Consider the following 24290-nt stretch of genomic DNA (forward strand, 5'->3'; position numbering starts at 1 on the left):
AAAATACATTGGATGAATTCTGGTCAGCAAGGGATATTTTGTTTAGCTTCAATGCTGAAATGTGAGCGTTTGCAATATTGTTGGGATTTTAAAAATGTATGTTGTTTTAGTGGAGTCTGGTGTGGAGGATTTGTATCCTGTACCACAAAAAAATTCTATAAATTTCAATAACTCCAAAAACAGACTGCGTCTTATATTGCGGTGCGACTTACATTCTGTGCTAACTCATTGAGGGCACAGGTTTAACAAACATTGAGGGAAGTTAAGGCATCAGGTTATGGTGAGAGTTTCAGTCGACAGCATAAATTGCTAAAAAAGACGGGTCTGATAGTCTGGTCTCTGAGTCCATAGATTAGAGCACTCAGACATCTGGGAAGAATGTAAACAAAGACATAAAAAACACTCATTATGTACACAAAGAGTGATCTCCTAACAATTTCTGAAATGGCAATAAGTAAAGTGGTGTGCATCATTGACATGAGACTGAGGCCCAGCTGGAACAGATGCAGCAGCAGTGTCTTACAAACCTTATGTGCTGATTCTTTGTCTGTGGAGGCAGACCTGGCTGCCACTACCACACCTATGTAGGAGGAGGTGATAGCCACACCAGCTGTTATAAACAGAAAACAAGTATAGGCTTGGTTATACACATATGACATTGGCACAAGATACATTTGAAGTTTACTACAGAATTCCTTCATCTGCAGACTCTCCAGATCTTCAAATGGAAATTGTAACAGTAAAAGTAAGTGAGTGAGGACATTCAGTGAACTGAAGGCCCAAACTCCAATGATAGCAACTAGTGTGTTTCTGATGGGGATGATGGCAGCGTGCCTGAGTGGGTAGCACACAGCTATATATCTCTCCAGAGACATCACCACCAGTGTGAGAGGGGAAATATCAGTTGTGAGACGGGCAAACATGATCAAAAGACCACAGATAGGATACGGCAACATTAATCTGCAAGCCGACAGTACGTACAGTAACTGACTCATTGCCATCTGTAAAGTGTCTGCAACAAGAAGGTTATACAAAAGAACATAACGAGAGGTTTCACTAAACACTGGTTTACTCCTCAAGGTGAATAACATGGTCCCATTTATAAAAAGCAACATACAGCCAGTCACTGCTACCAGAGTTGAAAACATCACTCTTTCCAGCAACCCTAATCCAACAGTTATGTTAGTTTGAAATTGAATTTCTTCTGACATCTTGGCAAATGATTTAAGAGAAATATGAACCAGGTGAAACACAAATGCACAATAAACTTCTTTCTGTTTTTGTTGTATCTGAGAATACTAAAAAAAGACAATCTTTTTTTTTTTTATCTCAGCTGCCTGTTGTATCCCATCCTAAACCTTACATCATACATTTTCCCTGAGCAGATAATTAGCAGGTTAAAGTCCGTGCTTGTTTCCATGTGAGTGGAGCTGCTCTGCAGGGTTTGACTGCCCTTACATACAGTGTATCAGCTTTGCCCGTTACTGTGTTCACGTGACATTATCACGTCAACGTGGTTAACAGCTCAGTGGAAGATGATGTAAACCAGTTTTATTTGTTGTTATTAAAATTGAATGAAAACTCCATCACCAGATAACTTGTTCTCCAGAGGGCGCTGCCTTCTGAACAACTGTTATACAATGTTGTTTAATAGAAGGTCATGATGACACCGTTTGGGTGTTTTCTAATGTGTTTTTATAAAAAAAATTCTAAAAGTTTGAATTCTGTTTAGGTGGGTTGTGACTTAATGGCCATTGTTAAATGTGGGTTGAACAGAAGAAAGTATATTGTCTTCTATTGTACTTTATTATCGTACCTTGATTTTGATGATACAAAAATCTCTTTTATGTCCCATTTTATCAGAGTGCAGGGATTATTCAAGCATATTCATACCATATATTCAATAAATCAATCAATTATAATTTAGATAGCGCCAAATCATAACAAAAGTTATTTTCAGACACTTTACAAATTAAGCATGTCTGGACTCTTTGTTATAAAGTCATCAGCTGAATGTATTCATCTCTATAACCTGCATGCAACAAAGGTACTTAATGTGCCCCAGAATTAGGTGAGAGGCTAATTACTGGGACTTTATTTAACTTTATTCAACCAGGAAGTCCCTTGAAATTGAAATCTCTTTTACAAGGGAGACCCAGACAATACAATACAGTAGTTACAATGTAGAACAATAATATCAATAAATACACAGAGACAGGGACATACATTAAGCAAACAAGGAAGAGACTTGATCCAGCTCAAGTAATGCAAGTGATGTAGAGAAGAAAACATCGCTTCAACAGAGTTTTCCCCCAAAATTACTTTTAGTTGCTGATTACTGCGGGTTTTACTTCAACCATAGCTGTGTCATTATCATGAGCTCTATGAACCCTGTTCACATAATATGTTATATTACTTAAATTATATTATATATATTACTTAAATATTTGTCTCACAGTCAGTTAGTTAATCTCTGATTGGCCCGGCACCACAATATTCACAAAATGTGGGTTTTTAATGAATTACTTCCAGCTGCATTTATATTATTTGAACTCAAATGCAATGTAAAACTTCTAAAATCAATTTCATGATGAATAATAAAAAACGAATCGTGTGGGCAGGTCAGTACGATAGGTGAGGTTGGATAAAGGTAGATTTTTGATGCAGTGAATTGTATGAAAAGCTGTTGTGACAGATGGGGCTGTCTGTCCCTCAGATAGCAGCAGAGGGGTTGGATGCATTTTGTATGTCAAACTAGGAAATAATCCATTGATATAACCCATTAGACTTCTGAACCATATTTTATTTATTACATATTTCACAAAAAAGGCCTTCAATATCTTTTAAACATGAATATATGGACTGTAATGCTGAGTGGGCCTAGAGGTTGAGGCACTGTCCCGGAACCAAAAATCCAAGATTACATCCATCCGACGAGGAAGTTTGTTGAATGTCTTCTTGTCCTGCTAAATCACAGCCAGCTTTGGTGACTCATGACAGCCTCCCTAAAATGTTGACAAAGATCCACTTCTCAGCCTTGGCTGTGATTAACGAGTTTTAGTCGACAGCAAAGATAGTAGATGAGGATGGGTCGGAGTGTCTGGTCTCTGATGCCATAGATCAGAGAACTCAGACATCTGGGGAAGATGAAAATACCCACATAAAAGACAATCTGAATACGCACAAAAACTAACCTTGTTACAGCTTTTGAGATTGCTATGAGCAATGGGGTGTGAATAGTTGAGGAGAGACTAAGGCATAGCTGTATCAGATGCAGCAGCAGAGTGTTACGAGTCTTACGGGCGGAAGCTTTGTCTGTGGAGGCAGACCTGGCTGTGATCATCACACCAATATAAGAGCAAGTGATTGCCACACCAGCTGATACAAACACAAAACAAGTGTACGCTTTGTCGTAATGATCAGACATTGGAACAAGCAACAAGACAGGTGCACTACAAAGGGTTGTCATCTGCAGGCTCTCTAGGTCTTCAAATGGAAACTGCAACAGCAAAATAATTCGAGTGAGGACATTCAAAGAACTGAACGCCCAAACCACAACGATAGCCAACCCAGTGTTTCTGATGGTGATGATGGTAGCGTGCCTGAGTGGGTAGCACACAGCTACATATCTCTCAAGAGACATCACCACAAGTGTGAGAGGGGAGATTTCTTTTGTAAGATCAGCAAGCATGATAAGAAAACCGCACACAGGATATGTCAGCCTTATTCTACAAGTAGTGAATAAGTACAGTAACTGACTGATTACCAGCATAACAGTATCTGCAAAAAGGAGGTTATACAGAAGAACGTAGCGAGAGGTTTGACAAAACACTGTTTTACTTCTTAAGGTAAATAACATGGTAAAATTAATGAAGAGGAACACGCAGCATGGTACTGTTATTAGAGTGGAAAACATCACTCTTTCCAGTAACCCCTGATACTGCTGTTCAGCAGTGATGTTGGTCACAGACAGATTCGAATACATTTTAAAGAAGCAAATAAGACACACAATGATTTTCTTACAGTCTGTATTCCTTAAAATGATGAAGATCCAACTTGAGCAAGGATGCCTGTGGAGTCCAAATGCAGAATATAAAATCATGCGAACACATTTTCCCTGTAAACATACGTAACAGGTTAGCAGCTGTGCTTTCTATGTGAGCAGAGCTGGTCTGCAGGGTCGTTTGCCTTCATGTGCTGTATATGAGGTTTTGTCTTAACCATGCTGAGGTGATGATGTCACATGAACATGGTAAACAGCTCAGTAATGGGTGATGTAAACTATGTTTGATTGTTTCACAACAACCTAAAACATTAACCTGAATCATGTCTTAGAATAGCACAGCATTTGGATATATCCAATCTAAATCCCCAAAGCCCTAAGCTTGGTGGTGAGTGCTTGGGAGGCTGATTAAGAATTTGATCTACTACTCACAACCCAGCACATAGGGCCCACTACAAATGATTGACCAAACAGGTTGGCATGGTCTCTTAGATACTATATGTAGCGGCAATTTTCTGATGACGAGACCAATAAAGTTCTTAGGGAAACAAAGTTGTCTTTTGATGTCTTTTAATTGAAGAAGAAGAATAATTGAGTAAAAGCAATTAACAACTCGAGCTGGGTCGGACCAGTACTACACAGCACGCAGCTGTCTAGCTGACTGACACAGACTCAAGGTTCACAGAGTATGTTATACATTACAGAAAGAACTCCTCTCACAGAGACAAAGTAAGGTGTTATTGTTATGACTTTAGCTGAAGCGCCTGACTATCTAGAGTTTACCCCTTGCCCTGGAGCTCTCAGCCCCAGACAAGGCCACCAACTATCTCTCTAAGATAGAAGGAGCAACAGTAAATCATGCACAAGACCCTGGAGAGGAGCAGACAATACATATCCTTAAAATTAACCTTAGCTGATTATACCATGATTATTGATTCTATAGTAGTAAAGAAATTTAAACATATGATCAAACAGGTTAACATAAAAATTTCCTTCACACTATACACCAACCTTACCCACTTGAATAACAGGACTACGTAAGACTACGTGTGATTCATAAAATGGCAATCAACTATCTCATCTGTTCCGCCTCACCTACTCTCCCTAACGCTCAGCACTGTCCCTCACCCACTCTTAATGTATTTTATCTGGTTTGTTTTACTCTTGTTGGTGTTTTCTTGTTTGTACAGCGACCTTGAGTGTCCTGAAAGGCACTTCTAAATATCATTTATTATTATTATTATTATTATTATTATCATCATCTATACCATAATTTCCATGAAACTAGGGCCTAAATCTGATCTCGGACTAAACATCTCAACCTACATTGGAACCTTCTCCCCTGTGCCTCGTTGTGCATATAATCCATGCTCCAAGTTCATAAAATGCATCCTGGTTTTCTGTCATCATGTCGTGTTGATCAAAACAATTAATCCACTAGTTATTTCAGATTAAAAGTCCACTTGCTGTTATGCAGACGGATGACATGCACAGCTCATTTAGAAGCAGCTTTGCTGTTTAGTTGCATCGAGCATTATAAAGATAACTTCGACTATTTGCCTTTTTGAACAATGATAGCGATGACTTCTTGCCGCGGCTGCTAACGTTTGCTATCATCCATGTTGTCTGAGTCTGACTTGGGATCTGACCCTTCACCTCCTGATCAAAAGCAGCTGGAGCACTCGCTGGCTGGTCATTGGTGCCACCTTGTAGCTAAAGCTGCATTTTGTTTGCACTCTTTCATCATGACCAGCGCTTTCTTTTCACAGCCGGGTCATCCCGGATCCACTCAGATGTTACAGAACAGACCGGAACCTGGGGTTATAGAACGAGTCCTGAACCGGTTGCCCACATAAATCCCCTCCGGGTCACAGCTCAGGTCCTGGCTCCTAGGGTTCCGGTGGAACCATGAAGATCTCAATCCTAAATATCAATAGGACCCTTTCTAAGAGGGTGGCCATCTTCAGGTACCTGGGAGCCACATCATCAAGAATCTGACATGGTCCACATGCACAGATCTTGGCAAGGGAGACAAGGGGATTCTTAGCCAGCAGAAGTTCTGCAGGATGCGTTCTATTAATCTGCAGGGGGGTTCTAGTTTTCCAACAAGGCGACATGACTTTCATCATCAACCCTTCTTTATTATAATGCTCATTCACGCACACACATACTGATGGCAAATCCTTCAGGAGCCATTTGGGGTTCAGTATCTTGATCAACGACACTTTGGCATGCAGACTGAAGAATTCTGGGAATTAAACCTTCTTTAATTTGACAACCTGCCCTACCGCCCAAACAAATGAATAGATATGCTGCTCAAAATTTACTAAGAATAAATTCATGAGAGACATCCAGCGGGTTGCCGCTTTTACTTTCGTTTACTGTACGTTATTGATCCCCAAACTGGGAAATTGTAGGAAAAGATGTGGATGCGGATGTGACTGATGTCACATGGTTCTGGCGTGTAAAAAAACTATAATCTACCAATGATGGACTCAAAGTCCCTATCTATCACCTGGTGCGCTCTTGCTGTATTGTTTCATTCAGTCATCAAAACGTGGACAACACGGTGAAAAGTATAACCTCAATATGATGCTTACACTGTTTGAACCAATACAGGCCATCAGGAAGAGGCAGCTTTTAGCAGCAACAGTCTGAGGACCTGAGAACACACATTACTTTCCGGACCAAATTAGGAAAGTGTTGTGGCTCCAAATGCTAGAGATCCGTTCATGTGACTCTCTGCAGCTCTGCTCAACATCGCCTCCTCCACCGCAGCCCTCATCTTCAATGTGTAGTCAATTTCAAGGTGAATGTGAAATGTTTTTAAAACCTTTTTTCTGTTATTATTCATCGATTCGATGCAATTGCCCCCTTTTTGAAGTTTATGAACATGCCCAATTGGGAAGAATATTCCAGAAGGGGTAGGAGGAAAAGAGCAGGTAGACAGCTATCGAGGGTACTATAAAGCTGCATTTTGATTGACTAACCAGCAAATAATCAATGTGAAAACACACTTTGTGAGGTGTATGATTTTAATTAATATGGTATTATAGAGCCCTGCAATAACAATAATGAATACAGAATACACAGATGCCAGAGTGGCCCAGGGGTAAAGGTACTGACCTTGAACCAACATTCCCAGACTACATTAGTACAGTATCATTAAAACCAAATATGGCAACTTATGACAGCCTCCCTAAAAAGTTGACAAAGATCCACTTCTCAGCCTTGGCTGTGATTAACGAGTTTTAGTCGACAGCAAAGATAGTAGATGAGGATGGGTCGGAGTGTTTGGTCTCTGATGCCATAGATCAGAGAACTCAGACATCTGGGGAGGATGAAAATACATAGATACAAAGCAATCTGAATACGCACAATAACTATCCTGGTTGCAGTTTTTGAGATTGCTATGAGCAATGGGTTTTGGATAGTTGAGGAGAGACTAAGGCATAGCTGTATCAGATGCAGCAGCAGAGTGTTACGAGTCTTACGGGCGGAAGCTTTGTCTGTGGAGGCAGACCTGGCTGCGATCATCACACCAATATAAGAGCAAGTGATTGCCACACCAGCTGATACAAACACAAAACAAGTGTACGCTTTGTCGTAATGATCAGACATTGGAACAAGCAATAAGACAAGTGCACTACAAAGGGTTGTCATCTGCAGGCTCTCTAGGTCTTCAAATGGAAACTGCAACAGCAAAATAATTCGAGTGAGGACATTCAATGAACTGAACGCCCAAACCACAACGATAGCCAACCCAGTGTTTCTGATGGTGATGATGGTAGCGTGCCTGAGTGGGTAGCACACAGCTACATATCTCTCAAGAGACATCACCACAAGAATGAGAGGGGAGATTTCTTTTGTGAGAGCACCGAGCATATTGAGAACACCACACACAGGATATGTCAGCCTTATTCTACAAGCACTGATTATGTACATTAACTGACTGAGTACCAGCATAACAGTATCTGCAAAAAGGAGGTTATACAGAAGAACGTAGCGAGAGGTTTGACAAAACACTGTTTTACTTCTTAAGGTAAATAACATGGTAAAATTAATGAAGAGGAACACGCAGCATGGTACTGTTATTAGAGTGGAAAACATCACTCTTTCCAGTAACCCCTGATACTGCTGTTCAGCAGTGATGTTGGTCACAGACAGATTCGAATACATTTTAAAGAAACAAGTAAGACATTATTGACACATTCTTCGACTTTGTATTCCTTAAACAAAGAAGGATTAACGTTATCACAGAAGCCAGTTGAATCATCATGCAAAATCTTAAATCATGGACATACATGTTTTCTTGTTAATATATTTAGCAGATGAGCATGTGTGCGTTCAATGTTGGCAAAGCTGTTCTGTACTCTCTTACTTACACCCTCTTCTTTCATGGGTTCATGTGACACCATGACCTCAACATAATTAGCAGTTTCAAAATAGGTGATGTAATCTCTCTTTGGTCATGTTGGTCACCCTGGTAATTTCATCATGTCTTACACAAGTTCAGTTTAATTTATTTGACAGGGGCCGTGCACAACACAACTGTTAGGCCAGAGTTACCTATATAGCTAGTTCACATCTGTGGTCCCTGGACAGGAAGATCTAAATACATACATCACAATACAAACAATTAAAAACAATACAAATCATCACATTTACAAACAGTGTATCATGCAAAACAACATACATTGCAAAGCTACATTTCCTCCTCTTCATGTTGGAGAACGGTTCCATACAAAGGCCATAATCAGTGATTACATGACTGGTTTGCCTTGAGCCATGTTTCAAGTTTTGTTTTAGAAATACTGAAGCTTGTGCAGTCTCTGGTATGAGGTGGAACTGAGTTCTCACTGAAAAACCTGAAAAGCTCTTGCTGATGCCCTGGTCTACCTAACATTGCTCCTGCAGAATGACACACATTGTTTAAGTGATAGTGGTGCATGATCATGAATTAAAATACACTAGACACGTCTGTAAAACCAAAAAAACTGTCAAAGGCCAATAAATAATATTTTTGAATTATGTAACAATGGTGGTAGCTCCTTGGTTTTTTATCTTCACAGATGGTGAAAACAGGACCAGCTTGTGACACAGTATGATAAGTGCGAAAAAAAATCATTGACTGTATAAAGCAGCTAAGAATAGCACAGCATTAGGATGTATCCCATCTGGTGCTTTTACTTTTCTTACTGTTTTAGTTTTTATCTTTTTAGATATAAAACTTCTATCAACACATTAAATGTCCCACGAGAGGGGTCCCGTGTCTCACATGGGGTGCTTGCTCCACCCACTGGGCTAAACCAGCGCCCAGTAAGAACAATTCTAAGCCACTATTAGACAACTCAGACCATACAAACAACTTCCTCATACCACGATACCTACAACTGCAGCTAGCCAAGACATAACTGCACTACATGTTCTCAAGGCCGATGCTGACCTTCAGTGACTACCACTATGCTGACCCTTTCCCTGGAGTACTCTGTGGTCCCAACATGCCTTTAGAGGTCACATGGTCCCCTGTACCAAAGAATGGGTTCCAGATTTTCTGAATGCTTGTTGTCTGTAACCCTAAACTTCATGATCACTGCTCTGAGAAGTTTTATTTAGGACTTGAGCTGCTCCTCACTACCTAGCATCCCATTCTCAAACGATCGAGCAACAATGCTCGACTATGTGAGATTGCTGTTGCTATTGCTCGGGGGAGTGGGGTAGGGGATCTGGAAAAACAGAACTTTTCACACATACATTCCTGACAATTTCTAGAAAATGTTACAGAGTTTCCAGAGTCACGTTCCTCACAAAGGGAGATTTTCGGACGGGGTTCATGAGGCAGGAAATAATGTAAAAAGTACGCTAGGGTCCTCACAACTGGCAAAAACATTTCTCCGTCGGCTCTCACCACCAGAAGCTTTCGAATCTCTTCAGCTCTCCAATTTGCAACTTTGTAACTGTCATCTTGTAAATGATCCTTCTTCAAACTCTGATGTTTTTTAATCATCTTGTTATTTGCCACTCTTCTGTTTTCGTAACAGTCACGTGACATAAGCGTAATCACCCCGCACACTCACTTGCAGTGAATTTTCCAGTCATCGGACAACAATTTAGTTTCATATAATTCTCTATAAACATGCATCTACATGCAAGTGCAGCTAACCATTCAATATTAGACATCATATCTCAACTCCAAGTTCATGGTCAGCACACAGAAAAGGGAGTCTTGGCAGGAAGTCCTTTATTACTAACTGCTGGCTGCACCGAAAACCCCGAAAAGTTGCCCAGAGGCCAAATTATCATCAGATGATAGCCGATGGGTCCTGCGATGGTTACACAAGTGCTGTGCTTTAAATGCAGGAATTAAACGATGTATATTTCACATTAAAAGCTAACTGTCTGTGTATGCTCCTCTGTGTACACACTTGTATAAGTCTGTTTATGTAATGCCAGTTTTGCTATGTGTTTCTTTAGGTGTCCATGTACATCCCTCTACAAGGCATTCAAATTAAAAATACTTTCTCTCTTTATGCAGGAATGAAAATATGAGTACATTTTAGAAAATACCCTAGCTTTGTTTTCATTTTATAAAAGGTGGTGCCACCACAAAATGCAATTAGATGATTTCCCCTCCAAATGAACAGTCATTTGCCCTCTCTCCTGGTTGAGGTAGAGCACTGAAACAGTAACAGGACGTCAATCGCTTGCGAAGTCGTGGCAACCAAATAAACAACAGCGAGACTAGTTTACTCTTCACACAGTGTTCTTACCACAAGTGAGGGTCCCCTCTACATCGCTGACATTTCAACCAGGCCACATAATGAGTGGTGCAGTTTTGAGCTAAACTTTTTAGCTGTCAGAGAGCCAGTTCCTATTTTTGTCGCTTTGAAAACACTGCAATGGACGAGGAGCAGCTGATTAAAGACGCTGAAAGATACCCCGCTGGATATGGAGTCTCCAACATGCTCTACGGGCCCTGACTCTCTCCGCTGTGATAGGCTCTCCTGTCGGTAAAGGCTCCGGATTAATGGACTACAAAGAATACATAGGCTATATGAAAAGTATTGAAATTATGATATTTTGTTTAAGTCATTGTGTCATTTTTTTAATATAAAATCGTTTTGTGGTTCCAGCTTCCCCAAAGCAAAGTTTACTGCATTTCCATTGAATTATTTTACATGAATGCATGAGTAGGCCTAATAATCCGATGACGTCATCAGGGTGCGATTTGTGAAAAAACAGGCATACCCGGCTCTTAAAGGGAATGAGAGCTGACACTCTGATTGGTTTGATTCATGTTACGCCGAAAACACAGCTGTGAATAATCCAGGGACTTAAGCCAATCTCTTTGCGCCATGCGCATCCAGATCGTACATCCAGATTGTGCGCTGTGTAACTAGCAAAAGTGGATCGGACATGCCCTAAATCACTTAGCGCAATGCACTTCAGACTGTGAGCCTTCCGCTGTGTAAACAGAGTATATATACAGTATATATGTACACATACACATATATAGATGTATATATATATACACTGAACAAAAATATAAACGCAACACTTTTGTTTTTGCTCCCATTTTTCATGAGCTGAACTCAAAGCTCTAAGACTTTTTCTATGCACACAAAAGGCCTATTTCTCTCAAACATTGCTCACAAATTTGTCTAAATCTGTGTTAGTGAGCACTTCTCCTTTGCTGAGATAATCCATCCACCTCACAGGTGTGACATATCAAGATGCTGATTAGACAACATTATTATTGCACAGGTGTGCCTTAGGCTGGCCACAATAAAAGGCCACTCTAAAATGTGCAGTTTGATCACACAGCACAATGCCACAGATGTCGCAAGTTTTGAGGGAGCGTGCAATCAGCATGTTGACTGCAGGAATGTCCACCAGAGCTGTTGCCCGTGAATTGAATGTTCATTTCTCTACCATAAGCCGTCTCCAAAGGCGTTTCAGAGAATTTGGCAGTACATCCAACTGGCCTCACATCCGCAGACCACGTGTAACCACACCAGCACAGGACCTCCACATCCAGCATCTTCACCTCCAAGATCATCTGAGACCAGACACCCAGACAGCTTCTGCAACAATCGGTTTGCATAACCAAAGAATTTCTGCACAAACTGTCAGAAATCATCTCAGGGAAGCTCATCTGCATGCTCGTCATCCTCATCGGGGTCTCGACCTTACTGCAGTTCATCGTCGTCATTACTGACTTGAGTGGGCAAATGCTTCTCTTGCCAATTTATTTATTTATTTATTTAGCCAATCTTCACCCTAGTCTACCACTATTATTGGCATTGTAACCATAAGTATGTGTCTGTTGTTGTTCATGTAACAAGGACATATGTTGTTGTGGTAACAAGAACATATGTTGTTGTTGCTCTCTTTGCCTGTCTCTATCCTGCATCTCCTTCTATCCCATTTTCGGCCCGTCCAGTCGAGGCAGATGGCTGGTCAACATGAGCCTGGTTCTGCTCAAGGTTTCTACCTGTTAAAAGGAAGTTTTTCTGCCAATGTGCCGAATTGCTAAGTGCTACTCATGGTGGATTCATGTTGGGCCTCTCTTTAAATAACTTAACAAAGAGTCGGTCTAGACCTGCTCTTTCTGTAAAGTGTCTCGAGATAACTCTGGTTATGATTTGGCGCTATACAAATAAAATTTGATTGATTGATTGATTGATTGAAATGCTCACATTCGATGGCGTCTGGCACTTTGGAGAGGTGTTCTCTTCACGGATGAATCCCGGTTTTCACTGTACAGGGCAGATGGCAGACAGCGTGTATGGCGTTGTGTGGGTGATCGGTTTGCTGATGTCAACGTTGTGAATCGAGTGGCCCATGGTGGCGGTGGGGTTATGGTACGGGCAGGCGTATGTTATGGACAACGAACACAGGTGCATTTTATTGATGGCATTTTGAATGCACAGAGATACCGTGACGAGATCCTGAGGCCCATTGTCGTGCCATTCATCCACGACCATCACCTCATGTTGCAGCATGATAATGCACGGCCCCATGTTGCAAAGATCTGTACACAACTTGGCAGCCATTGAAGAGGAGTGGACCAACATTCCACAGGCCACAATCAACAACCTGATCAACTCAATGCGAAGGAGATGTGTTGCACTGCGTGAGGCAAATGGTGGTCACACCAGATACTGACTGGTGATACTGTGAGGTGGATGGATTATCTCGGCAAAGGAGAAGTGCTCACTAACACAGATTTAGACAAATTTGTGAACAATGTTTGAGAGAAATCGGCCTTTTGTGTACATAGAAAAAGTCAGATCTTTGAGTTCAGCTCATGAAAAATGGGAGCAAAAACAAAAGGGTTTGCGTTTATATTTTTGTTCAGTGTATATATATATATATACATATATATGTGTGTGTGTGTGTGTGTGTGTATACTCTATCTGTTGAATGCAACCCAACTTTAGACTCTGAGGATGCCTTCATTTTTACTTGAAAACCTTATAAAAATACAGATTGAAACAGGTAGTTACAGTTCTGAACTAGCAACTCTTAGTTTCAGGGATTGGATTGGACTTTTCTCTTTCCTTTTCACTTATTTTTCCACTTGCTATACTTTTCACAAAGGTACTCATTGACCCCTCTCCATTAAGATTTGTTTTGAAACCCCACAAGAATCATTAATCATGTCAATATTTACTGAAAACATTAATGAGTGAGGGTTTGAATATATAATGATTCTAAATGAGTTATCAGGAGACTGAGTCAGATGGGAGTGATTCCTCTCTGTGGCACCTCTGTTGTCAGCAACTGAAACACAACATTGACAACAGGATTTACACTTCAGATTTAGCAAAATGCACCTGTCAATTAGGAACCAAGTTCCAGAACAAACAGTGACTCTAAACGATAAACAAAGTCATGTTGGTGAAGGGAATATAATTATTCTAATATTTCTTACCTCAGTGATACATAGTATGTATTTAGTGTGTCATAATGTTGCATAATAACAAACATTAAGTAGGTACAAGTTTCACTAATCTTATAGAGACCGAGACAGATGTAACTCAGTCACTACTTTTTTTTTACTCCTGACCTGCACTATTCAGTGAATTATTAGTATGTCAAAGTAATTAGTAGTATTTCTAAATCCATGTGCTGTCATTGTTTTGTTTATTAGACTGACATTAATCTTTGCTTCAAAGAAGTAGTTCAACGATGCTTTAAAACACATAAAAAGGAAAGTCTAGCACAAGGCTGTAATTAAAATTCTACATGCATAAATGTAGATGTTGTTTGGTCCATCAAGTGTCAGCTGATGATAAAAGACTACTTCTAGAGTTCATGAAGCTCGTAACCAAGAGCAGAATTTGTCTTACAGGACTCATTGCTGCTAGTGTTTGTATACTGTATCCAATATAATCTGAGTAAAATCAGCTCAGACGCTAGAAATGTGAATCATGAATTACTTTAAATGTAAAAGATGTACAACGTCTTTAAAGATGTCAGTTTTCTCTTCTTTGTGCTTGTTGAACTTTGTCTCCTCAAAAGAACACATCTACCCTTCTCCATGAGGATTACTGCCAATCAACCTCAAGTGTCATTCATTATGTCACTGTTTACTGAAAACATTATGACTGAGGGTTTAAATATTTAATGTGTCTTAATGAGTTATCGGGGGATTGAATATGATGCGGGGGTTTCAATGTGAACCCTCAGAGTATTTCACTAAACTGAAAACATTTTGGCCATTACAATAATAACAAACTTGATAGAAGTTACTTCTTGGTAGAAGTAAGCAAAAGTAAAACTTTTACTGACTTGCAATGCAATGTTGTCTTCTGACTTGTTTTGGGCTTTGGATGTTAATGCAGAAATAAATCAAACTGATGGAAAAATCAATCAAAAATCAATTAGACAATATATGTAGTATATAAACAGTATCATGATTTAAGGAGACGAAGGAAACCAAAGCTTTCTGTCTCACAGGCCTCTGTCTACGGTGGCCGACAAGGGCAAACGCTCTACAACAGCCCGAAGCATTTCCATTAGAGGAAAACGGCTGCAAATACACGAACGATGCAAAAACAAAAACACATACAAAAGTCCAAACAAAATACAAAAAACGAAACGTGCTGCAAATTAAATAAAGTGGTGCGAGAAAACAAAACGCGCTACAAGGCCCGAAGCATTTCCATTACAGGAAAACGTGTTTTTGTTTTTTTGCAAAAACAAAAACACATACAAAAGTCCAAACGAAATACAAAAAACCGAAACGTGCTGCAAATTAAATGAAGTGATGCGAGAAAACAAAAACAAATGCATTTAAAGTAAACGCCCTGCAAACACAAAAACGACGCAAAGCCGAAAACAAATGCAAAACATCAAAAAACAACTACATAAGAAAAACGCTGCATATCCAGTCGCCACAACGGAAGTGCTCCAGACCTACAGGGGGCGCTTTAAGCAGGAAAGCTCAATTTACGACGTCCGAGAAAGACAACAGGCGATAGAGATGTCAACTCGTTCGCTTCAGTGACCCGGATCTTCGGATCTCGTTCAGCTGAACGATTCGTTCATTACATTCGTTCACCAGGTCGTTCAGTGACATTTCCGGTTTACCCGTAACTCAATCACTCTCACTCGTTCATGAACGACACAGTTCCCATTGCATTACTGGTCTTCTTGTTCAATCATCACAATATAACAGTTACTTGGCCCAACTATATTAAAAAGAAAATATTATAATATTTATATAAAAATAAACATTCATGTGTTATCTCATCTTGCTGTTGTGTCAGTTTATTTTTGAGCTGTTGTAATACCGTTTCTAGTATTGTACTTTACTTTATTTCTTTATTTCAGACACATAAGTCCATCTGTACAAAACACAATACATAAAATAAAAGACGAAGACTACAACTTCATTGTGCTTTACACAAAGTCGTGGTCGAGGATCAGAATGTCTGACCTGTTAGGACATTTCATTCGTTCACGTTCGTTCACGAACGAAATGACCCGGTCATTCGCCCCCTCCTCGGCGATCAAACTGTATTTGCTAGTGTGAAGGTTCTCAGTAACCCAGGTCATTGTAATTTTAATATGCGTAATTTTGTTTGTGTTGCAGTCTGCTGTGTACTACATATATTTTACACAGAGCTGTAGATGATCAGGCTTCATGATCAAACTTTTATATCTCGTCTGTTGCTGTTGTCGATCGGTTTGGATTGTGAGGACAAATCCAATAATGCTGTCGTGGCAAGTGTAGGAAAAAGTTATTAAAGGAATTTATTTAGGTATTTTCTACATATAATAAGTAAAGAATAATGAATAGAGAGCAGGTTGTTATTGCGGAAAGGTTCCTCCGTTATAACCAGCCCTCTATACATTATCCCACTTATTACACAGCTTTTATTCAAAATTGTTACAAAATATTGACTTAGAAATTATGTTATTAATTTAAAAATGATTATATTTCAGTTTTCCATTTAAAAATAGTCAGTTACACTCACAGTCAGAGCTGTTTGCATAGCAACGGTTAACTCTAGCCTTCTTAAAATGAGCTAACCTAGCTGTTAGTACTCACAATTAAATTCATTTTTGTATCGTTTCACCTTTAGAGCTTTGTCGCTGCTTTTTTCCCCCTCCGTAAACAAACTGAAGTCAAATTTACCTGACTTCTTTTAGCAGATTGATAGGATTACAGTTGGTCCTCTGGATTGTGTGATTCAAGTCGCATCCCTAGCAACAGTCTTTTCTTCATAACAGTGGTCTTTTATTGAGAAATAAAAGACCACGGTTCATGGTGGACTCTACATTGGGCGTAGGTGTTAGTGTGAGTGTGAAAGGTTGTCCGTCTCTATTTGTCAGCCTTGTGATTGACTTGCGATCAATGTTGTTCAAATCAAAGCTTTTTGGATGTCCAAGGTTAGATTCACTAATTTAAAACCCAAAATAATCGAACACAGGTAATGGACTGAAAGCAGTCGAAAAAAAGTTTAAGGAGAGAATGGTAAAGAGATTAACTCACCAATTTCTAATCTAATGACGATGACAATGATGCAAGGATGTCTTGTGACGGACGCTCAAGGATAAAGCATATATACTCTACTCTAGGCAAAACCAGCACAGGACTAGCTCAGCCCATTCTGAAACAAACTCTAAACTCCTGTCTTGACTGCTCAACATTGATGGAAAATTTGGGATTGGTGTTTGTTGTGAGGATATTAACCTTTTTTGATGTAATGAAATGTACTCTGTATGATCTGCAGGTTAATAGTACAACTATTTAAAAGCCAAAAGAGAATATTTTCCTCGGACATTTTTCTGTATCCTAATGCATCTGCAACCTAAGGCCAATTTCACAGCTACTTGGCAGCATCAAGCATCAGCGCAGGCAAGCCTGACTTTGTTGGGCATGTTATCCATGGGGTCCAGCTGCTCTTTCCTCTACATTAACAGTGTTTTGTTGTTCACTCTGAGAAATAAGCAGGTGTTTTGTGAGACACCCCGTTTCATTTTGCTGTACAACCTGCTTTTTGCAGACACTGCTCACCTGGTAGCAAATCTTGTGCTTTACATACTGGCTTTTTTTAAGATGAAAATGACATATTATGCATGCGGTGCTCTTATTCTGATCTCACTTTTTACACTTACAGTCTCCCCTGTCACCCTGGCTGTAATGTCTGTGGAGAGATTTGTGGCTGTATGGTATCCACTGAGGCATGCTACAATTTTCACCATGAAAAGTACGGTAATGGCAATTGCTTTGGTGTGGGCCTTTAGTTTTATCCACATCCTCATTCGAGTGTTTATGCTGTTATATTTGTTCACAAAAATCTCCTTTAATCTGCACAAGATTGACTATTGTACTAAATATGTAATTTTTTTCGCACCAATCTTTAATGATTTTGATGAAGTGTATGCCCTCGTTCTCTTTCTGTCAGTGGGTGCAGCTATCATGGCCTCCTACATTGGTGTAGCACTTGTAGCCAGGTCAGCCTCAACAGACAAAGCCTCAGCAAGAAAGGCTCTTCGAACAATGTTGCTACAAATGGTTCAGTTATGCCTGGCTCTCATCTCCACCATGTACAACAACATCATACTACTCACTGCCAAAATAGTGAGAGGACTAGCTCTTATGTGTATTCAGAATGCCTGCTTTGTTTTCTTCAATATCCTTCCAAGGTGTTTGAGTGCTCTCATCTATGGATTCAGGGATCAAACCATCAGACCCTTCCTCCTGAAAAATCTGTGCTGTTGTTTGAAATGCTCGACTTTCCTCAACAAAAGACAGTAATAATTTAAATGATACAACAGCTAGTTCCGACCAAGTAATCTGATTGGAAGAGGTATTCCATGAGTGGCGAAATAGAGTGCATCATCACTGGAACTTTTCACTGTGTATGTGTTCTGAATACTGTTAATTAACACTACAGCAGACCGTGTATGTCTACATTGATCAAGCTGGCACCTCTGAATCACACAGCAGACTCTTATTTCACTGGCTGATGATAAATTAAGACAAACAGATAAATGTACATGATAAAAAACAGCTGATCTGTGGTAACCTGTAGACACAGAGTGCAGGAGAATGTTTGGGTTGCTTAGCAACAAAAGTTCAGTTTCAGTTGAGCCGTGGAACAACAAATAATCTGTTGTTGATTGTTACTGTTTATTACTATTTGCTGCTTGTGTAACTGTTGTATAAAAGCAGTATCACACTCGAGGTCGTGATGTTGTACTGAATCATACTATCGTCATAGTGATGATATTCAGTACAACATCACTCCCTCTCATGCGATATGCTTAAGTGAATGATGTTCAATACACATTCAAGCTTTCTAAGTCTTTCTTAAGTGTTTGTTTTCTGAATATGTTGCACGATACTCAAGGATTTTGCATCATATTTAAAATAATAACAAAGGTTCCCTCCCGGAACTTCGGCTTCCTCCCACAGCCCAAAGACATGCTCGTTAGGTTCACTGGTGACTCTAAAATTGCCCGTAGGTGTGAGAGTGAGCTTGTGAGGCTGTCTTGAAACGTGCAATTGTCAAATGACATCTCCCCTCTCACACTGGTGGTGATGTCTCTAGAAAGATATGTAGCTGTGTGATTGGTGTGATGGTAGCAGCCAGGTCTGCCTCCACAGACCAAGCTTTGGCCCAAAAGATTCGTAACACACTTCTTCTGCATCTGGTGCAGCTAGGCCTCAGTCTCTCTTCAACTATACACGACCCTCTAGTTAATGCCATCTCAAAAATCCTTGACAGAAGAATGTTTTTGCGTATCTTGAGTATTCTTTATGTGTGTATTTTCCTTTTTCCCAGGTGTCCATAGACCAGACCATAAGACCAATCCTCATGTGCAATCTAAGCTGTCGACAGAAAAAGTCACTCACCCTAGCCAAGGCTGAGGTCTCACCATAGGTTACGCTGAATATTAAGCATCATTCTCATTAAGACATGTATACTGATTGAAACAAAGCTCGATTTCCTACCATTCTAAATAGAGAACACAAATGGAGGCTTTCAATTCTTAAAACTGAAGCTGTTCTGGCTGCACTTGCTAATGACATTGATCCTCTATATTGTTAATGTTATATATTAATTATGCAATATAGTAAAATGAATGTGGTTTACTCTTGCAACACTATTTAAAATGGTTTTAAAATAATGTATATTAAAGACTACAATTACGTTGAATGTTTTATATTTATCGTTGTCCCACTAAACTACAGTAAAGGGCTGAAAACCACTGCAAACACTAAAATACATAAACATACACTTCATTAGGTACAGCTGTACAATCTAATGCAGTTCAATACAACAGCACTGCCATGAATTCTGCCTTTAATGAAGTTTGGTTTTTGTTGAATTTTGTTTTGTTGAGAGTCGGAAGTGTGTAAATTAAATGATGTTTCTCACTGAGGCCGTAGTGACTAAGCCCCACACTGTAGCCCCTACTGGTTGCTAATATAGGTCCAAATATTTGACGTGTGCTCAGGATGAAGGAAATTCAACTTCCACGAAAAAAACTTTAACATTACTTTACATTTATTAAGCATTAAAGTGTCCGTTACTGTATGATCTAAAAACATATGCAAATAGTCTTTCAAACATTGAAAACCTGACAAGTCAAGACACAGTCAAAAAACATTATGCCTCTATTAGCTGTGCTGGCAGGACATGAACTTAAATAACCTTTAGCCAACTTGGCCTCAAATCACGCCCCCTGGTGCCCGGAGGAACATAAACAACTAATACATGGTTCCTACAGAGGCCGTAGTTAAAGGCGGCGTTGTTCTGAACTAAATCATATTGAGATGTGTCTATGATTTTGTGTCCTCCCTATTTACATACATGAGGGGCCAGAGTATTAGAAACACCTCTGAATATAATGCAGCTCAGTACAGCCGCACCACCAATTATGACCTTGACGCTGAAATCTCATTGAATGAACACCTCTGTGATAGCTTAGAACAAAGCCTGTACATTACAGGCAACATAAGAGCTCGTCTCATGGCTGAGCTGGTGTGTTGGATTACATTAGATTTTTCAGGTGTACCTCATGAAGTGGCCAGTGAGTGTATATCAAGCCCATCAAATATTGTACATTAACTTTACAAGTTTACTTTATTTCATTCTTAGCCCAGATATTAATATCTTTATTGTTAGACAGATACAACTACTTCCTGTTGTAATAGGCTACTCACAAAGCAAGAAACCTTTGCTCCAGAGAACAGCGGCCAGAAGTCATGATTTCATGTAATGCTGACTGAAAATATCATTAAAGCTTGAATTGGTAGCTGATGTGCCATCTTTCATGACTGAATATGAACCAAACAACTGAATATGGCTTACGCATTTGTCCATAACTACGCACAATAAAGACATTCAAACTCAAACAAAGAAGCTCAATGTTATGAAGGCTGACATGGGACAAAGCCTGTTGGTCACCTTCATTCAATTTGTTTTCTTCTGAGAAGTTAGATATGAGACGTTGGTCGTAGCTGGGAGTGTAAAGGTGCATTCTGAAAAGGTGGGATTTGGCCCATCTGTTGAAATGGACCCTGAGTACTAAATGCCGTTCACCTTTCACTGTAATCATCTTTAACCAAGCAACAATGGAGACCCCAGCCCAGCTTTTTAAGTCTTTTGTACACTAACAAATGGTAGATAACAATGTGCATAGTCAACATAGACTTTGCATATATCCCACCTGGCAATTGAATAAAATTTAAAGAGAATTTGCCACAGTCTAATATACTTAAGTCCAGCTACATGAAAACGTATTGTAGTAAAATAAAATAAAATGGGTTGGAATAATATCAGTTGTACACACGTAGTCTCTCTTCCTCTCTTTGCTTCAATGGGTTAAAGTTTTGCTGGTCATGAAATGTATGAAAATAAACCAGATAAAACTGTTATGGACATGGTATGTTGTTAGGAATAATAACTGTATGTGCCTGCTCTATTTAACATCTCGCACATTTAGGAGATTTGTTTTTTACGATATGTATATGTTTAATCAAATGGAGCCAACTCACAGAGGAAGTAGGCCAAAACTGGCTTGAATAATTTGGAAATGATACTGATAACATATTTATAGGAAAGTAATCATTCAGGCTTGAGTGTATCAGACTGACATGATTTACTGTTTAATGTCTTGACGACCTCAGAACCCATCAGCTATCATCTCACGACGACATATCCTCTGGGAACAACGGGCAACCTTTCAGGGCTTCTGGTGCAGCCAGCGGTTAGCGATAAAGGGCTTCTGGTCATGACTTCCTTTTCCGTGCCATGCACTGTTTACAGTCCGACTAAAAACTTAAGAAGTGAGAATGGAAATATGAAATCTATAAACAGATTGTTTTCTGCTCTTACATGCAGATGTCTTTTTATAGAGACTGCATTTTTAAGCAGAATCAGTAAATAGTGATTAGTTTTTTTATTTAGCCTTTATTTAAACAGGTATTTTGTAATTTGCAGGGGGAATTAAGCTGGACAGCTTTGAGTTCAGGTGTACTGTGTTCCAGGTTGATGGGGCCTTTCTACCAAATTCAGTATGGACTGATGGGGTGGACAAAGTAATGAAACCCTGGGAGCGTAATCTGTAGCACCACTGTTTATGTGAGATGTAGCTGGATAAGTAAGTGGGCAACAGTCCGAGCATGGACTGGTAAATGAAGCTATACCAGTGCAATGTTCTGTGCAGGGTGCAGTGATGTGTGAGGTTTACAGTTTGTGATGAATCTTAGAGCTCCATGATAGACAGCATCGAGCAGATGTAGAGAATGAGCTGAGGCGTTCATGTATAGAAACATCCATCCATAGTCCAGGAGAGAGAAGAAGGTGGCAGCAACAAGCCGTTCCCTAACAACAGAGGAAAGACAGGCTTTGTTTCTAAAAAAGAAGCACAATTTTAATTTCAATGTCTTTAGAATCTAAATTCTGTCTTTTTTAAATTATGTGGTTGTTTCTGGGCGGTGCTTCAGTATTCACAGTTCAACAATTTGTTGCTCACATTAATCTGTTCAGTGTTCCCACAGGATTTGCAGAGACTCTGTTTGACTTGATCCTGGACCCTTCAGTAGAGTTCGGTCCCCTGAAAGCTTAATCCAAAAGGCAACTGGACTTGGTTGAAGTTATTGAAGACGTTTCACCTCTCATCCTAAAGGCTTCTTATGCTTAGAATTACCATGGCCTTGATGACTGAAACCTTCACAGACACGTCCCCTCAAAGAAAATGTTGTACATTTAGTAATTGATAAAATATGAACAAATTAACTAATATGATAAATAATACAGTTTTTAAATATAAGATGAAAAAAAATAACTCGAAGTAGGCGGTCCTCCGATCCTGGTGCTCTTTCTGCCGGATTCTCTTGACAAACTGTGCCCAGCCATAAAGGAGCTGTTCTTCTCCAGGAAAACTCTGTTACCAACAAAATGACAAACCTTTTAGCCATTGTTGAATCCTTGTTGAATGAGACCCGTAATTATAAATTCATTTTAAGAAAGATAACCCAAAGTCAACACCATGTCATATCAGATGATTTTTCAATCTATACTTTTACTCTACAAGTGACATTTTGATTTTCTCTTCCCTTATTGTGTCTTACAGATGCAGATAGCTAGACTACACACACTTACACACCCGACATTATCACTAGCCTCTGATAGCACCAGCTGGACTGCTTTATTAGCCTGCTCTACTTGTTTTAGAAATAGAAAAACACAAGGATCAAGTAACTAAGCACTTACCCTTTGTTATATTTTACATTTTGTTGCATCTTGTCACCATCTCCTCACGCTTGTAGAGCTTGGAGAAAGAAATTCTATTGTAGAGTTTGCTTCTAACTTTAGTTAGAGTTGCGTCACAGTGCCGTCCAAGAGATTGCGCAGCTGTCGGTCTCTGTAACACCTACCTGATCGGAAATAGGCTCGTCTCGTCACATCGTGTTGTCGTTTGATGTAGCACTTCAAACGGAAAATAATTTAACAAGACTAGGTCAAAACCTAGTATGTGTCTGACCGCATCAGGTCAATGTGCGCCTTTCTTGGCAATGTGTTTCAAGGACTGTCCTTGTGAGGCCTACGACAATGTGTTTGAAAGCAGGTGAGCGCTGCGGACGAGCATGTGATGTCGCAACTCTCCCTCTCTTTATGGCTCTGAAAGTACCGTCACTCACTCACTCAGTCACATACAGACCAATGTGTAGGGCTGACCCCGGCGGTCAGCCAAAAATTAAGCATGGCAATCCTCGTGTGAATTATTTTAATCTAGGTAGGTGTCTCCCTCTGATAACCACAATCGGTTTCATCTTTCTATAGACTTTATTCAGCCTTGTCAATCAACATACATCAGAGGAAAAACTTTGAATCCTTAGAGCTTTAAACCGGCCTTATCATTTAATTGTGACTGAGTGGGATTGAGAGACGCTTTGCTTAAGCAGCACACAACTGGACGTTACAAATCTTTCATGTTATTATGAGAAATTTAAAAACATTTTCGATTCATTATTAAATTATGAAATTGTGGGGAGGATGGGAGCAAAAGAGAAAATGGTGGATCACCAGAGTCTCTGTGTTTTATTGTCTTTTATTTGTCATTCTCTTTTAATGTGTTCACTTCTATATTTGTGATGGTCTATTTATTCTGTTGTTTTTATTACTTTGTTATTTAAATGTGTTTCTATCTGTTATCTATCAAAGTCATAACAAATCAGCCTACGCATGTAACAGGTAGTGTGAATGTCAAAAGCTGACAGATATTTTCTGTCTGTATAAGTTACATTTTGAATAAT

At 39.6% G+C, this 24290-nt stretch overlaps 4 protein-coding genes across 4 annotated transcripts; 1 reads left to right on the forward strand and 3 right to left on the reverse strand.

Moving 5' to 3' along the window:
- Positions 1 to 275: 275 nt before the first annotated feature.
- LOC138599723 (odorant receptor 131-2-like) lies at positions 276 to 1211 on the reverse strand. The gene has a single exon (XM_069671482.1). It carries the CDS (start codon positions 1209 to 1211, stop codon positions 276 to 278), a length of 936 nt encoding a protein of 311 aa, XP_069527583.1.
- Positions 1212 to 3031: 1820 nt separating this feature from the next.
- LOC138603629 (odorant receptor 131-2-like) lies at positions 3032 to 3985 on the reverse strand. The gene has a single exon (XM_069675506.1). The coding sequence runs from the start codon at positions 3983 to 3985 to the stop codon at positions 3032 to 3034; it is 954 nt and encodes a 317-aa protein (XP_069531607.1).
- A 3243-nt stretch (positions 3986 to 7228) lies between these two features.
- LOC138603986 (odorant receptor 131-2-like) lies at positions 7229 to 8182 on the reverse strand. The gene has a single exon (XM_069675776.1). It carries the CDS (start codon positions 8180 to 8182, stop codon positions 7229 to 7231), a length of 954 nt encoding a protein of 317 aa, XP_069531877.1.
- Positions 8183 to 17405: 9223 nt separating this feature from the next.
- Positions 17406 to 19318, forward strand: LOC138599766 (odorant receptor 131-2-like). Its single transcript, XM_069671523.1, has 2 exons — positions 17406 to 18232; positions 19309 to 19318. The coding sequence occupies exons 1-2, from the start codon at positions 17406 to 17408 to the stop codon at positions 19316 to 19318; spliced, it is 837 nt and encodes a 278-aa protein (XP_069527624.1).
- Positions 19319 to 24290: the final 4972 nt, after the last annotated feature.

Source organism: Semicossyphus pulcher, unplaced genomic scaffold (genome assembly GCF_022749685.1).
Source record: "Semicossyphus pulcher isolate SPU_LCO1_2020_fin unplaced genomic scaffold, fSemPul1.0.p SCAF_10, whole genome shotgun sequence".
Taxonomy (NCBI): domain Eukaryota; kingdom Metazoa; phylum Chordata; class Actinopteri; order Labriformes; family Labridae; genus Semicossyphus; species Semicossyphus pulcher.